The sequence below is a fragment of the Xenopus tropicalis genome, chromosome 7, assembly GCF_000004195.4.
Source record: "Xenopus tropicalis strain Nigerian chromosome 7, UCB_Xtro_10.0, whole genome shotgun sequence".
In the NCBI taxonomy this organism is placed as follows: Eukaryota; Metazoa; Chordata; class Amphibia; order Anura; family Pipidae; genus Xenopus; species Xenopus tropicalis.
Window position 1 is genome coordinate 30,884,418 of NC_030683.2, and position 18,629 is coordinate 30,903,046.

Consider the following 18,629-nt stretch of genomic DNA (forward strand, 5'->3'; position numbering starts at 1 on the left):
ACTTTGATGATTCAGCCCCTTTGTGTGTCATAACAACCCCTATTTTAGATGAGTAAATATGATCTTTTCCAAACTGCAAATCTCTGCTAATGTTAACACTTTTTATAACATTTCCAAAATCCACACATAACTTTACATTATATTAGTTCCAGAATGTTCTTGGGTACAAAGACAAAACATAATAATTATGAATGTTTTCTGAGTAGCTTGATACTCAGTTGGAATTAGATTACCCAAGTAATGTCGCATGTGGAGAACCAAAATAAAAGTAGTGGATAGGAATTTTTAATGGCTGACACCAGCAAACCTACTGCCTGTGTCATAAAAGCCTACAAACAGCAAGATGCTCCCAAACATATACTTTTTTTACAAACTGTCCAAAAAAATGACCCACACTATCCCACTAGCGCTTGGGTAAAAGGATAAAATATTCTAAATTTGAACTTCACAATGATCCTGAGCTAATAATCAATCCAAAGTAATGGCCACCTAAATATGTAGCTCCTGGAGACCATAAAATATAAATAGTAGATGTGTAAAAAAAAAAAACATGCCAGTGCCTTTAAGTTTAAGTTAAGCCCCCTTTTAGCACATATATTTGAAAACAGATATCCTGAAGTACTCAAAAATGAGTAAATATAGAAATATTTGCAAAGCAGAAATTCTTAACTCAAAATGGATAAATATGTTTTTGTATGTGTGAACAAGCAAACATACATTTCGGACTAGCTTTTAAATAATTTCCATAAATATCCTCCCACCAATTCTTGCATACAACAGTTCTGACAAAGCTTCTAAATGAAATGAGTGGCTTTAACATTATTTCTTAAAATCAACTTTAAACATACACTATAGAGAATCTTATCTCCCACATGTATTGGGGTACAATCTGTGGCTATACACAGATTTTATGAATTTTTATTGAGGCTGTATTATGGGGAAATTGTGGATATAAAAGTTTCCAATGCAAACCTAAACATTTCAATTAAAATAACTTTAAAGCAATGAAATAAAGCAGCAAATGATAACACAAAATAATTGTATTTCAAAATACGTGACAGGCTATTCACATTGTAAACCAACATAATTGGTCACACAGAATAATTAACATGACAAAGAGTTGCATGCGTGTAAAAAAAACCTGAAAACATTTAGCACAAGATGTGTGCAAACAAGTGTGTAAATTACAGCAGGCACCCAAGACAGATTTGTGCAGCAGGAAGTGTGGGGGTAGCGGTAGGTGCTACAGGAAATACCCAAAGAGGAGATCACTCTTTTTAGGATCGCTCCTGGGATGATCGGGTTACAGGGATGATGTGACAGCCTCTGCCAAACTGGCAGTGCAGTAAAAGTGTAGTGGTACCAGCAAAATCTATGTTGATGGAACGTCAACTTGCCAGGATATAGGATCTATGGGCTTGGCAGGCAAAGGGTTATTTATATAATATTTGGCAAACAAACAAATGGGCAATATCATTTTAACTTATAATTCATAAGATCTGGTAGGCTAATGTTGGCTAAAGGATTATGGAAAACTGAAACTAAGGGGCCCATTTACTTACTCACGAACTGGCCGAATGCGTCCGATTGCGTTTTTTTCGTAATGATCGGTATTTGGCGATTTTTTCGGAAAATTATCGCGACTTTTTCGTTGCCATCCGAATGTTGCGTAAAATCTTGCGATTTTTTCGTAGCGTTAAAACTTGCGCGAAAAGTCGCGCCTTTTTCGTAGCCATTCCGAAAGTTGCGCGTAGCGTTCGGATTCATTCAAGCTTCAGTATGGTGACTTTTCTTGGGCCAGGTTGGAGCTGCAGGGTGCCATTGAGTCCTATGGGAGGCTTCCAAAATCATGCTAAGTCTGAAAGTTTCGCCCGCCGCTTACGAGCGCTCAATACGAAAAAGTCGCGACAAGATACGAGCGAATCGTAATGGCTACGAAAAACTCTCGTTTTTTCGCGAAAATCGTATTGGTAACGAAAAAGTCGCGACAATTTCCGAAAAGTCGTAAAGGCGCCGAAAAAAATCACAAAAATACGAAAAAGACGCAAAATGTTCGTTTTCCAATCGGAATTTTTCCAATTCGGATTCGAATTCGTGTCTTAGTAAATCAGCCCCTTAGTTTCAAGCATAACAAAGAATCATAACACAACTACTATATTTAATGCACAGCAGGGATAAACCAACTAACGAAACAACAAGAAAAAATGGTATAAAAAATAAACTGACAGAGCTTTGACAACTATGTCTATCCTTTGGCAGCAGGATGCTTGGCATCAAGCTATGCTGCAAGGGTTCTAAATCTGCATTCAGAATAAATTACATTACAATACGCTAAAGTGGAAAACATTATCAACTGGAAATCTGAAATAAAAATGATGCATAAAGTCACTTGAAATTTAATTAGAACATTAGAAGATTTAACAAAAGAATATAGTTTACAAGTTCACATCTTTAAAGGAGACATTTCATATCACCTTCATATTCAGTTATATGATTCATCTTTTCTCAACCTATGGAATCTTGCAGAAAAAAATGATCTGAATGCATTTTACCTGCTAAAATCGTTTTTATATCAGAGCTGCAGAGAGATCTTCACTCCTCTGAAGCTAAACTGAAATGAGAGGTGGGAGTGTCTCTTCATTCTCCCACAGGAAATGGTCACAGCACTGACTGACAGGCTGAACTGTGCTGTAGCAGGGAAACCCCTCCCACCTCCCTGCCTGTGTATCTGTTACCAGTTACACATTTAGTTAGCATTAGGTACAGTATATTGCTTTTACTAAGTATTAGAAAAAGATTTGACTCTTTTATAAAGAGATTGGCAGTTATAGCAGCATTTATGAGTCACAGAGGCTAAGAATCTGGCAGAATGTGTACTGCAATGTAAGTGGGGAGGCTGGGCGGGGCCAGGAGCAGCAGAGGAGAGCAGGACCCAAGTGTGACTGACGTGCCTGCCGAAATGACGTCATCAAAATCGTCGCCCATGTCTCCACCCCCAGGCTTTCTCCTAGTGGATGCAACTCCTCTATAGAAAGAAGCCAGAGCCGGCGACCCCAGCTACAGTCAGCCTGTTTCTGCTAGCCGGAAGCCCTGGAAACAGGAGGGGCTTCAGCAGTTTCACAACAATTGCACAGTGTTCTTGAATAATAGGTGAGAAATAAAAGTTGTTTTATTCAATTTCATAGTACTAGCTACAATTTAGAATAAAGTTAAAAACAATGGTATATGTCTCCTTTAAGACCGATAAACAATGGATTCACATGGAACAACTTATATACAGGAGGCAATCAAACTGATGGATCAGTTAGACCATTTTACATGGGGCAATGGATGTATTTTTCCTTTTACTCACTTACTACCTTGTTTTTTAGCTAGTTTTAACTGCTTGAATCAGAACTCTTCTGTGTCTGCATCCGGAGACATTGCATTGGCCCAGGGGCAGGAAACTAGAACGGATTTCAGTGCAAGTTGCATATTCCGGGTGCAAATACAGAAGGGTGCATCCATGCAGGTACAATAAACACAATTCAAAATGCAACACTATAGCTTCTTATAAATGCAATATGGGTAATTACATCACTACATCAGTTCAACACTATACATTTAACCCATTATTATCTCACAAGTTCAAAAGTACTTCAATTCTATCATACCCTGCCCCCCACATGTATATATAATAATAAAACAAAGGAAATAGCCCAAAATCAAAAAACAGTTGAACCACAAAAGTATTTACAAAAATATGTATAAATCATAATATTCAGATCATTAGGCAAAAGTGAAAGGAGACATATCCTATAAAAATGATGAATGTACCAGGGAATTATACTCCTCTAGATATAGAAGGATTGTGCTTAAAAAGTTGTGTTTCTGACTGATTTATTGAGAAATTCCACAAAACCCCCACTAGCCCCGCCCATCTGTGCCACTTCCTGCTGGCTGAATTCTCTGGATGAGCTGGGGAGCCGGCGGCCCTCCATACCCTGCACTGTAGGATAGGAACCAATCAGCAGCTAGGCTGACCTGATAGGGAACTGAAGCCTCTCTGTGCTTGTGTGAGTGCAGGGCTGTGATTGGCTCTCCCCCTCCTACTGTGCTTCTGGCAGGGACCGTTAGGACACGCCCACTCTCCATTTCACACTGGAGGGAGAAGTGAGAGGATCTATAGGGAGCTCCAATAAAGGGGCCATTTTTACAGAGAGAATTTATTTTTAGCACAAAGTGAAACCAGCACCGGATATTATTCATAATTGCCTACAAAATTAGCGTTGCTCCCCATTTATCCAATATGTCTCCTTTAATTCAACTGATGAATACTTCCCTTTATTTCAATGCAAGTTCCCAATCACCTCCATATATGTCAAATCTGTCAGTGTGTCCAGTTTATACAAAATGTTTTGATGCTGGCAACTTAACATTACCCCTTCTGATGGTAGATCTATGTTGTGATATACGTGTTATCATTTGTAACATAGTCTCCCCAACATATATATATATGTTGATTATATAATATCAATATCATACCAATGTTATTTAAATCATATATGAGAACATGGTTTGCATACAGATAAGAAAAACAATTCATAAAGCTTCCACATTTGTTGAATGTTTTTGTGTTGCAGCTGGATAAAACAAATCCATACATTTTGATTTCTATTAAATTATTCAGAAAACCAAATCTAAAACCTAATTAGTAAATTCAAATTTGAGTACAGTCACCAAAATTGTAAAATTATAAAGTCTGTGTATGAAAATTTCACTACCATATTATTAGTTTTACAAGTAGGGCCCTTGATTTGCACAAAAAGTTATTTGTACAGGAAAGGAGTTCTTACAGAGGAATGGATATAAATTAAATATGTGCTTGAAAATAATAGAAAAAATGTTTTTGTTGAGTTTTTTTTCTGCAATAGATTTTTTTTCTTCTTCGAAAATAGATTCATCTGCCCCTTGAGGTGTGTAATACCCAAAGTTTTACTGCAGGGACTTCCTGAACCCCTCTTTCCTATTGAAAATCTGTTTTTAAAAAGTTGCATGATATATTGGTTTTCAACATGACTCCTATATTTCATAACAGCATCAGTGAAACTTTAATAACATAAATAACCAGAATAGAAACAGGTTTCCTGTGATAGCTTAAAATTTACCTTAAAATAGGATTTATAGCAACTGACCATACTCGGTCATCTGTCTGAATGGTATGGAGACAGTGTCCATCTCTGCTAGGGGTCAGGGACCACACCTACAAGGTAACAGGAATATAAAAATAAATGCAATAGTATAACAAAACACTTTAAACTGGAACATTCATCATGAGTACCCTACCCAAGAGGTCAACTATAACTTGTTACTAAAACTTGTTTCTTAGTTATATGATCACAGTCTGAAACATCTGTTGCATTAAATTGTAATTTGTTCCCATTTTAGCCTACAAAATCCATAAAATAATTCAAAAATGTAAATATAATGTATTTTATGGGTCTTTACGGCTTATTTATCAAAAATCAAATTTGAGTTTTTTTAACTTGAATAAAATCCAAAAAAGGTGTGTATTAAAAACACAAATTTCAAAAGCTTGATCGCTTAAAAACACATAAAAAAAAACTTGCTCAGTAAAATCATATTCTACCCATCATTTTTCCATGGGTAGAAATTTTGAATCAATCTTGAAAATTGTAATTGTAAAATAGTTTGTATTTTTTTAATTCAACTCCTATTGACTTTAACACACACTCACCAGCTTTTAGAAGGCAAATTTTTAAATTTCTTTGTAATTAAAAAAAGCTTTAAAAATTTAAGTTTCAAAAACTGGAATTGAAATAGATAATTTTTGCCACAAAAAAATATTTTTTATAAATCTGCTCCTTATAGATGTCCCTGCTGCAAAAACAATCTCTACAAATGATTTAAATGTAAACAGAATGTGAATACAAACAACAAGCATCAAACAATGCCACATTTTTAAAAATAATTACCGGTTTTATGTATTTTAATTAAAAATATCAAATATCACAAGCAATCAAACTGTCAATGTAGGATTTGTTTTTTCATATAATAAATGGCAACTATATTGTGCATGCTTACTAGAGCAAATATATAAAGTATCAGTTAAATAGTTATCTAATAAATTAAGCATAATGAAGGCTCTTGCAAATGTAGAACTATGGATATGTGTTGGTTTACTCAGAGGATAAAAAGAGGTCAACTATAACATTTAACCATTGGGTGAGTTAAGCCTTAGTAAACACCAAACTAAATAAAAGTATTGTGAATTCTACTCAGAAATAGAATATAGCTGTGATCAGCTGAACAGTACCAGCTAATTCATGCAACCCTAATCTTACGTAACAAACAAACACATAATGAATTTGTATGGATGTTAGAATTTATGTTGTGTAAATAAGCATTGCAAATAGCAAAACATGGTTAGGGTATTGAGAGCAGAGAGGAATTATGGTTTTACATTGGTAATGAAGTGGAAGCCTTCCATCTACTGAAAATCATACAGAAGCTTAAAGATCTTAAACGTTCTTTATTCTTTATATTGTAAAATTTCTTCTGACATTAAAAGCTTTTACTGTGGTTAAATTATCTATGACTCAGTGAACATGGGTTAAAGAACTATTATCGGCTCTACCTAACTTGCAGCAAATCACTAAATCTTCTTGTGCTTTAGGTGCCAAAACATAGATTGCAAGCATTATGGGGCAGAGATAATAATGCCATATAGAAACTAAAAGCAAAAACCAATTTAAGTAAATCAGTGATGCTGCACAATTCTATTTACACTCCTTAGTTCCTTACCATGTTAATAAATATATTTTTAAACATTACTTTGCATATGAAACAAGTATATTAGTGTTATTGAGCTTTTACACTTATATTATTAGTGCTACAATGAAAAAAACATCTACCTTAACTACCTTAGACTTGTTTAACAAGAAAAATACAAAACATTAAAAGAAATGTTTTTGAAAAAATACCGAAGACGTCACCTTTTGCTACAGCTTGACTTGCAGGTTAATTGTTTAACACTCTGAAACTGCTTTTTTATTGTTATAAAGATTTTTCTTAAAAAATCCAGTCCCGTTTTAAACATTTGTTGATAAGAATGGGGATTGTGTGCTTTACATGTCAACAGGAATTTAGCATAGCACCAAAAGTAACTAAATGAAGAAGACAAGCTTAACCCTACTAAGCTTCCCTATCTTCTACAGGTTAAAAATATTGCTGGAAGCAGCCTATCTCGTGCCTATCAGTGAGGAATGTACATTAGCAGCTTCTTCAGGCTTAACTGTAATCAACACTCAGCAGAGCCCCCAAGAGCATCCATGCTTTCTACATATAACCCATTAACTTGTAACTCATTCATTCTAACTAAAAAAAGATGACACATAAATATAACCATGTGCTGAACAACAAATATAGATTAATTTTATCTGCCCTTTTCAACATTAATTTACAATAGATATACTATTATAAATTCATTTTGAAAGGGTAGATTATATTAATCTATATTTTGTTAAACATAGGAATAAAATCCAAAACATTTAAAATGTATTAGCGACTTTAAGAGTAAAAGGCTGTACATAAGTTTATGAGCAATATCTCAGTGTGTTTTATGTTTAAGATACAAGCCCAACATATTTTGAAAAACAAAATTTTTGCACCTAAAAGACAAACTACATTAGAAATGTGTTAAAACTTGTTACTAAATCTTGTTTCTTAGTTACATAATCACATTCTGAAACATCTGCTTCATTATATTGTAATTTGTTCCCATTTTAGCCTACAAAATCCACGAGATAATTCAAAAATGTCTCGAGAAAAATGTAAATAATATAATGTATTTTATTTTATTGGTCTTTATGGCTTATTTATCAAAAATCCAATTTGAGTTTTTTTTACAACTATATTGTGTATGCTTACTAGAGCAAATATATTAAGGGGCACATTTATCAAAGTACGATTGAGTCCGAATACAAAAAAAATACAATACAAAAAATACAAATACAAAAAAATTCGAATTGTGAATTGTACTGTGCTTATTTTCTGCGACTTTTTCGTACAATTGCGACAAAATCGTATTGAGTACGAACGTTTCGGATTCATTCAAGCTTTGGTATTGTGACTTTCCTTGGGCCGGGTTGGAGCTGCAGAGTGTCATTGAGTCCTATGGGAGGCTTCCAAAATCATGCACAGAAGGATTAAAGTCGGAAAGGTTTTTCCCGCCGTTTACGAACGTTTGATATGAAAATTTTGTGACTTTCGGATCTCCAATATAATATTATCATGACTATTCCGATTTTTTCGTAAGCATTTTCGCAATATTTGCGCTCATCAGAAATGATTGTATCTAACCCGAATTTTTCCCATTTCAGGATTCAAATTCGTACTTTGATGAATATGCCCCTAGGTATCAATTAAATAATTATCTAATAAATTAAGCATAATGAAGGCTCTTGGAAATGTAGAACTATTGGATATGTGTTGGTTTACTCAGAGGATAAAAAGAGTGCTGTCTTTGAATTTTTTTGTATATGATACACCTGACAATTATATAATGTTTCATAACTTTTCTCCAAATGGTGTCCTTGCATTTCACATGGTTTACTTAAGGAATGGGTTGACTCCATGCATCTGATGATCAGAGTTTAGATTTGGTGCATTTCCACCAAAAAATGAAAAAAAAGCATTAGTAATTTACTAAGATGTGAGTACAATGAGTTTTGTCATAATTTTTTACCCATTCACCAGGTAAAATTTCACCAGTTTATCAAGAGTAATTTTGCACCATTAAAAATATACAGACACTTTTTAATCTCATGTCATCTATGTCATATCCCCCATCTAATATCACATGTGCATAATTGTCATAAATTCTTCAGCAAATTTTTCCCAGTATAATTTAATAGGAAGAATAAACTTGTGAATTTAACAGAGAATATACATAGCAAAATTTTTAACACACTGCACTCACAATTGTGTACTTCTGATTGTAAGTAAATAAGCAGGGATATTTGCACTTGCCTATATGCATATATATATATATTAATGTACACACACACACACACACATATACACATACATACAAATGTGAAAAAAATAAACACTCTAAAATAGCTATTCTTTTCAAGACAGCAGGATAATTTTTACTTTAGCTTACCTTTGCAGTTCGGTCCCTGGATCCACTGACTATTATTCCCCTGTGGCAGTCCACACAGTTTACATCCTGGTCATGGGCAGTAAAGTGAATACTAAAGGCGCTATGAACTTTATGGATGGCAATCCTTCCATCCCTGTAAAAGTAAGTTTGATTTAAAAAATTGATACATATTTACAGATAAAAAGTGACATCAATTACTTGGCATTTTTAGAAATAATAAATTTTTTTGTAATTATGACTACACCAATATGATCTTCTACTGTTTTTTAAAATGTTTTAATCTTCTTAATGATTTGATTTATGCCTATAAAACCCAAGCTCCCTTAATAATATTAACAACAAGTAATCAATTGTAAAATATTGATCTAACTAGGCTCTTAGAAAAAAACTATACAGTGTTCTTATTTCTAAGAACTAAAACTCCCTTTGATTTTTACACTGTTTTATATAAATGAAAGTATGGCACATACTGTAAAACATATTATAAAAGTTTTATTTTGCAAAATCCAAGTATTTTAGTTGGCAACAAGTTAAAAAGGTCAGGTTATCTGGCCAAATTTCTGCCATAAAAAAACTAAATCACAATTTTGGTTCACCAGTATACAAGGAAAGGACCATATTACCTAATTTTTTTATTAACTTTTTGTTTATTGATTATTTTCAAATGTTTATAAACAATATAAAGAAAAGATGGAAGAGAGAAAATAAAGTTGAAATCACGTACTAAAGCGGAGGGGGAGAGGGTAGGGTGGGGAGGGTGGATTCTCGCTTGATTTTGAACATTTGCAGATTCTTTATTTCCTAGGCATATTCTCTGGTTCTATCTGATATTGGTCGCAATTGTATTTTAATTTGTGCATTTCTTAAGTTGTGGGGTGGGTTGTCATCTGAGCATGTTGATTTTCAGTCCATAAGGTCCATGGGGACCAAATCTCCTCATATTTTTCCAATTTGTGATGTATCAGTGCTGACAGTTTTTCTATTGCGCATATTCAGCAGATTTTGGTTATAATTTTGCAAACTTGAGGAGGAGCCATTTTCTACTTTTTTACTCTTCTGCATCTGGTGGCTAGGCAAATTTGAGTGCATGGCTTAAATTTTGTTTTGGTTAGAAATTCTGGCTTAAAGAATAGTAGTGGGAGCCAGGGGTCTGGCTGAATTTCCTTTTGTAGTAATTGGCTCAAAAGTCTAAAGATATTCTTTCAAAGTCCAAATGTTAGGGGGCATGTGCACCATGTGTGTAGTACATCGTCTTCTTCTCCACAGCCTCTATAGCATTTTTAGTTTTGTTTTGTTGGTGTACCAGTCATATAATACCTTATAAGCGTTTTCCTTAATGATGGTATTACCATGACATGACATTTCTCTATTTACTGCCCTAACTAGGCACCAAAATGCACTGCATTTTCTATAATCTTACATTTATCAACTATGAATCTTATCTGCTACTTAGCAGCCCAGATCACCAGACTGAAAAGATCTCTATGCTATAATGTGACATCCTGGATATCTTAAATTGTTCTTCAAAGCTCTGTGTCATTGGCAAACAGACCAACAAACTTTAGAATAGAAAGCACATCAATGCTCTACTGCCTCAAAATCTATGGTAAATGTCGAAGTACACCACAGTTACTGCAATACCACTATTCAACTTCTTACTGCTTATGATACACTCCAAAACAACAAAAAAAAAATGAACATCCTAATTATAGATGTCTATACCTACCATAGTAAGTATAAACCTTTTAAAATATTCCTTTAGTTTATCTCTAATCTGCTGGTATCACACCAGATGAGAGGGAGTCCAAGTAAATCAAAAGTACTTGTGGGTGGAATCCCAAAAGCCTTAGTCACGTCAGCTTTGCTTCCATGTCTTGTTTCAGCACTGACCACATGAAAACCTTCTGTACTACTACAGAACAAGTCTTTTAAAACTACTCTATTGTATATACTGACTAAACATCAAAGGACCTGTCACCCACACATAAAAAGCGATATAATAAAAGTTCTTTTCAAATTATTATTTTTTTTTTTTATTAAAACATCCAAACATTTTATAAATGTATGTAAAAATCTCAGCAGTCAATCTTTTAATGTCAGCCCCACCTTTATACCTGAGGCATAGAAGCCTCCATTCAGCAATTTCTACATGTTACTGCACTATTCACATTCCCCATCTCGCCTCACCTTCTATAACTGCGTATTTGGTGCATGGACATTAGGTCACTATTTCTGGTGCATGCACAAAATTTTGGGGAGATACAAAACATGTCATTTTAACAGTGTCCACAAAATGGTGTCTGTCTGATTGCTGTAATTGTGAATTTGAAGGAAAAAAAAAATAGTGTATGTAAAGTTTATGTTGCACGATAGAGAAGGATCTGGAAGGATCTACCAGTTACCAGAAGGTCAAGTGTAACCTATTACCACAATATTTACATGTTTAAATGACCCATACTCTCAACCCATATAATTTTATATTTAATATACTTAAATTGTTGGGATTTTAAATCCAGTGTAGCATCATTTCTGGTTGGTTTTCAACAAGCTGTGACATGAAATTGTCATGCAATTTAAAACTCCGCCATTTAAATACTCACTGACATTTAGGGAGAGTTTACTCAATTTTTTCAGTTTGGGTTTTTTGAAGCCAAAATATGATTCTGCCCAAATAGCTTTAGTCACATTGCTAAAGCTTCTTTCTTTAAAATAATAGGGGAAATCCTCTATAATAGCCTAGGAAGGTGTTTTTTTAAGTAACAGGGTCCAAGAGGTGGTGTTAAAAAAAAGGTGGAGAGAAAAAACATCTAAAGAAAATGAAACAGCATGGAATGGGTGAAGATGATAGCACAAAATATGCAGGAACAGGATGGACCTGGTGCAGAAGCAAAAATAAACAGTAAAAATATGGAGTGAGTGTAGAAACAGTTTACAGGAAACAAGGACAATAGGCAATAAAGGCAGAATGCCTGTAAAGACTTACATATACATCCATACTTTTCCATTAACCCTGTCCCTTCGAAACATGGTATACCTTCAATATTTACTGCCCAGGAATTTGACTCACTCAACTACATATGATCATATTTGATGATATCATACTGCTCATCAAATGCCTGCAAGCTTGTATATTTTAACGGTCAAGCTTCTTTCATTGTGAGCATTTATGTACGAACATAAATGTATTGTTGTTATCAGCATATACTGTCTACATATGGAAGCACTTTCAAAGTTTATGCCATTCCTATCATCTGTGCACCATATCTGCACCTGCCTCCCTGTAATAGAGACACTGTCCCACCCAGTGCTCTGAAAGTCAGTTTGCTCAAAACATCCCAGATCAAAGCAGTCCTCCCAAAATCCTCCATCTAGCTGCAGACCAGCCACGCTATCCTTCCTTAGCTTTTTCCAGTAACCCTGCCTTTGTAAATGAGAGAATTAATCAAGAATTGTAATTCGTCTTTAAGGCAATATATATTGCATGTATTTGTTTGATGGGTAATTTTGTACCCTTTCTAATATTCAATATACCTTTGGTTTAAATAGACACATATAGAGCCTGCCAAAATAAATAAACAAAGCTTTGATGGTTCAATGAACACTACAAGATGCCTGAACAACTGAAACGGCACATCATATAAGTGTCTAAATCTTTTGTAATTAAACACCATCCTCTTTGAGAAATTCAGCTGTTGAGTATCCAGAAGAATCAACTGTCTTGTCTTGTGAATGAGGATAAAATTCAATACTGTAAAGTTTCTTTAATAGCATATAAAAATGCTTAGTGTCATCTCGTAGCATTTCATTTAATGAAGATTGTTCTGATAGCACCATAGGTAAATGATATAATATAAAAGAATGAATTTATATTAAAAAGCTTTTCTAATTAATCATTTGCCATTCATGTTTGTAGAGATAAGGAGTTTTTATGTGGATCTCTAAAACCACAAAAATCAGAATGTTGATAAATGGGCCTCCCAGGTGTAAAACCTTTTACTTTAAATGTACAAAAATATGAGCAAAAGTATCTCTTTCAGAAATTCTAATATGGGTCAACCCCGATGTTTGCATTCAACATATTCAGAGTTGCTAATCTGTTTTTCCTTGTATATTAATTCAAATAAAGATCATGGTCAAGGAGAACATTTTTCCTCACAAAAGATGCTAATGTACTTCCGTCACTTTTCTAAAAACCCCTTTTTGCTTTTTACGTCCCTGATAAGATGGTACCTCTTGCTTTTTCTCCTAGTGGGAATAGTACTGATCATTCTGATGTCTAGCAACAAAAGCGAAATGCCGATGCTTTCACATTCTCAGCAACAGCAGCTTTGGATATCTAGTATCCAAAAACATACCATTTCTGTAGTTTTTTTTAAGGAAAGAAATATGTGACTGATATGAATTAATAGGCTGCCATGAACTCAAAAGGGCCTTCATTTCTACAGAATGAATAGTTAAAGCTTATATGTAAAGGTGAAGATACGTATCCACATACTGCTGTAAAACCAGGTTTTCCAGCCCTCTTAGCATCATTTCTCACACTTTTTGGGATGTAAGCACTATTTAAGAAATGCAATTTATTATTTTAGAGAACTCATTTTGGCACTTTTGAACCTTCCTAAGGGAAATAATCAAATGTTGCAAAATGTTGATAGGGCTTTGCCATTACTGTTGCTGGGCTTTCTACTTGCCTCAGCAAGTTTGCCAGTTAAGCACACTTTAGCGCACTGCAAACTAATTTACCATAGAAAGAAACAAACCGTTTAACTCTTTTATGATGGGGATTAGCTTCTTACTCTCAAGTGCACATACTAACATTTTTAGTTGGAATCTTCAGTATAAACATGACCTCAGCCAAGGTTTAGGGTTCAGATACCCTGTAATGGCAAAGTCTTTTTTACATGTCAGGGCAAAAAATGTTTAGCCTTCTGAGACAAAAAGAAATATGCATTAAACAGGAACCAAATAACTCCAAAAAAGTTTATCTACCTTGTATTCGCACTTATTCTTCACACTTATTCTTCTACTACTTTACATCTCTATTCACTTTGTACTTTGTCCCATTTCCCCAGTTTACAAGGGCATGTACATAAGAATATATCTGGATGGTGCATTTGCTGTAAATCGAAAACATGGCAAACACATGGTATGCACTTAAATTATATAGCTTAAATTATATTTTATATATATATATATATATATATATATATATATACACTGTATATACTCGAGTATAAGCCTAGTTTTTCAGCACCCAAAATGTGCTGAAAAAGTCACCCTCGGCTTATACTCGAGTCGGGTGCCATGGGTCCCTGTAGACTAGCACCCTCTCTCCTTTGTGTGCAAATTAGGCCACCTGCAACCAGACCCTCCAGTGCCCTGGCCTAGGCTCCCACTAGCAATACTTATTTCCCCTTACATCTCCTCCGGGACTGGGTCTGCTGCCAGTTTGCCAATGTGCAATGAGCGTGGGGTAGTACTCATATTGTTTTTGTTGACCCTCTTCTCTGCTTACAGAGCTAGTTTACTCTTTTTTGTTTTTAAATAAATATTGAAAAACATATACCCCACTGATGCCTCAATTAATGTAATTTTATAGGTATTTATTTTGATTATTAAAACTTAGCAGTAGCTGCTGCATTTCCCACCCTAGGCTTATACTCGAGTCAATAAGTTTTTCCAGTTTTCTTAGGTAAAATTAGGTACCTCGGCTTATATTCAGATCGGCTTATTTGATACACAGATACAGGGTATCAGCGTAACATAACATTAAATGCATGTTCTTTTGCCAATAAATGACTGATTTTCTTACATGTTATTATACAAGGAAAGAACAAATAAATGTTATTTTGGTTAAAAGTTTGGGCAAGGGGTTAAATCAGTTATGATTTGAACAAATCTTGGTCACAAGTGTGATGTATTATAGGCTTAGTTTACCTTAAAACTATTATATATATATTTATATATATATTCTGGAGTATTTAACTTTGTTTATAGAATTTCTCCACTTTAGAATCTCATTGGCTTTCTGGCTTCTAGGGTCCCGATTGCCCCAGGAATCAAGCAATGGTTACTATTTGTTATTATTAGTAACCCTGAAATGAAATATTTTTTAACTGCAATCTACAATGAGACAGAATAAAAGGGCAAATAATTCAAAAACCATAAAAACAAACTGAAAAGTTGCTATGAATAGGCAAATCTGTAACATACAAAAACAATACAAACACAAACTTCCCTCTCAATAAGACAATTGACTAGCTGTTCCGCCTATGTCGATATCGCAAAATATTTTTTAACGAGTACATTCATTCAAATTTATTAATTTGAGCTTAAGAATCTTACCCCCCTCCACTGATGATATGGGAATTGTTGAGTACAAATCGACAAACATCTTCCCGGTGGTCCAAAAACACAGCAAAAGGTTGCCTGTGCACTCCATTGCTGTTAGAACACAGTTTGTATGCACTGATTTTTTCTGCTTGAGACAAGTACAATATATTTCCATCTAGGTGTATCCATGGCATTAAACTAAAAGGGAAAAAGGGATAAAATCAGCTAGTAGCCAAAATGTTATGGGTAAAATGTTGAATAAAAAATACTAAAGCCAAAAAGGAAAGAACACAGGGAGAAAAGTTTCAATAAATAATAATTCGTACAGAGTTTAAGATATTAGGGATTAAAGTAGGGATGAACCCAATCCCGGATTCGGTTTGGGATTTGGGCCGAATCTAGCCTTTTTTTGAAGGATTTGGTTTCAGCCAAATCCTAATTAGCGTAAATCAGCATCCTAATTAGCATATAGTAATTAGGATTCGGTTTGGAATTCGGCAGAATCCCTCAGGGTGGGTTCAGCCGAACCCAAAAAAGTGGGTTCGGTGCATGCCTAGGCATGGTCATTTTTTTAAAATTGTCATTTGTCTAATCATTTTTTTGCATGTCTACATACCTTTTGCAATGAATACCCAAAAATAACTCATTTACATTCTTGATTTATAAATGCTAATAACAGCTGCAAATGGCACTTACTTGCGTTTCCATTTGAGTAAGATATTGCGTCTGCAACGTCCATTTTTCCAGTTCTGAGAGACCCGCACTCTTTCCTTTACCGAAATCCAAGAAGCTCTAAGAAAATAAAATGATTTTTGTCAGATCAATAAAAAAAAATTATATATTATTATAATATATACATATTAAAAACACAAGAATCAGATTGACACATTGTATTAGAATACTCTGTCATAATATATCTGTCATAAAGTTGAAACCCAGACTGATCATTGAGTAGAAATGTATTTTTAATCTTTTATTCTGTAACAAGATTAATAATGATTAATTCAACCTTTCGAGATCTTTGCTCCTCCTCTTAACCAGTGGCATAGAGACTGTTCTTCTTATGCTAGAGCTTTGGATGAGATTTTTCTGTCCTCCTGTTTTTAACACCTCCGGTGTACTGCTCTGATACTTACATTTATGCCTGGGAGATATTAGGCCTTATTTGGAATACAACCTGGGGCCTCCTAAATTTATAGCAAGGCAACATAAATACCTGAAAGAATTGTTTTTAGATTTTACAGGTCATTAAATAAGTATTCATCCTAAATCTCACCTCATCTGCCCCTGAGATTGGCCTGTCTCCTTTGTCCCTCATGTTTGGAAAACTATGTTTAATAGAGTGGTCTTCTTCTTTAAGAAGACCACCAGGGTCCACCCCTCTGGGTCCAACTGGCAGACGCAAACCCTTGGGTCCAACTTCCTTTTACAAACTTGACACTGAAGACGTTTGTAGAAAGAAGTATTAGCAGAAAGAATACATCCATCAGTCAGTCTTCTATGTCAGCAAAAACTAAGACTAGTAAACTGTCAGTATCTTCTAGATTTGGTTAATGTATCTTGTGTATACTGTGCACTGTAGTACATTTTCACTATTTCTGCCTTCTTCCTAAGGCTCATAATATTGATTTAATCCATAGGGGTTTTTTTGCATATTAGGGGGAAAATGTTCACTTTTGTAACACACTATTGTCACTGTTTTAATAATTGCATCTGGCTTAGACCTCATACATTTGTGTTCCCAAATCACACAAGCAGTAATCTCAAAACATTTAACAATCCCACAGGTAATAAGTAATCTGGACTTTTAGACTAAGGCTTCAATTGTGGATGAGTGCGTAAAGCCAATATTTTTAACGACAGACATTCTTATATAGAATTGCATTGTACCCTTTAGTCCCAAAAGATGAAATCTGGGCCAAGTAAGGATAAAAACAATACTGAGCTGCAATACAATCCTTTAAATTGTGTTGCAGTATATGTTAACCCTTTCATTAACAGAATTGCCACTCTGTGAGAAGAGTTGCTTACAAAAGCTCAAAGGAAGCATTTATTTCAGTAAAGCAAAGTGTTGCTAACAGGCATGGGATCCATTATCCGGAAACCCGTTATCCATAAAGTTCTGAATTACGGGAATGTCTTCTCCCATAGATTCAATTTTAATCAAATAATTAATTTTTTTAAGAATGGTTTGCTTTTTCTCTATAATAATGAAACAGTAGCTTATAGTTGATCCCAACTAAGATATAATTAATCCTTATTGGATGCAATACAATCCTATTGGGTTTATTTCATGTTTAAATTATTTTTTAGTAGACATAAGGTATGGAGATCCAAATTACAGAAAGACCCCTTATCCAGAAATACCCAGGTCCCGAGCACTCTGGGTAACAGGTCCCATACCTGTATTATACACATGATGTCTTTCAATATGAGCTCATTAAATGCTATTTTCACAAATTCAGCATTAAAGGAAAGAGTATTATTAGCTTCAAGGAAATGGATATATATCAAAGGTGTAATTTAAAAGTTGTCATATTGATGCTGTGTGTTTAACTCCTGAGTATATGCTAATTATGTCTGTCACAGAAACCTTTAGTTTTTGGGAGGAAATTGTAAATCAACTGAAAATCAATGTAATTTTAGTGTATTGTTTTAAGATTCAAGATCACTTCAACAGTTTCTGTATCACAGCTGGGAAGCTAGTGGCAAAAAATATATATATCTATTTATCTATATCTATCTATCTAGATTATATATATATATATATATATATATATATATATATATACATACATACAGGTATAGGATCTGTTAGGGACCTGGGGTTTTCCAAAAAAGGGACCTTTCGATAATTTGGATAGACACAGGTATTAAGTACAAGGTATAGTTTTATTGTTACAGAGATAAAGGAGATGGCCTTCCTGTAATTTGCAACTTTCTTGATAAGGGAATTCTGGATAATGGATCCCATACCTGTAAAATCTACTGTTCGAAATTTTTTGCTTAAAATGCCTTTATAAAGTCTAATGGAAATGGTCTTTCTGTCAGTTGGAGCTTTCTGGATACCAGGTTTACAAATAAGGGATCCTTTACCTGTATAGGGTTAATTATATAAGCTATAGAATAT

The 18,629-nt window shown here is 34.3% G+C and overlaps 1 protein-coding gene across 3 annotated transcripts in view; it reads right to left on the reverse strand.

The window, feature by feature from the left end:
• The window catches only part of fbxw4 (F-box and WD repeat domain containing 4), a 125,918-nt gene that overhangs the window by 86,727 nt on the left and 20,562 nt on the right, over positions 1-18,629 (reverse strand). For 2 of the 3 annotated variants that reach the window (XM_004915857.4, XM_002936770.5), the window contains exons 2-5: positions 16,196-16,291; positions 15,512-15,697; positions 9,167-9,299; positions 5,148-5,242 (exon numbers count right to left, since the gene is read on the reverse strand). In XM_004915857.4, the coding sequence (XP_004915914.1) occupies positions 5,148-5,242; positions 9,167-9,299; positions 15,512-15,697; positions 16,196-16,291 (510 nt within the window). Of the gene's footprint in view, positions 1-5,147; positions 5,243-9,166; positions 9,300-15,511; positions 15,698-16,195; positions 16,292-16,775; positions 16,918-18,629 lie in introns of those variants that run through there. The other variant, XM_031906009.1, reaches the window with a different exon arrangement.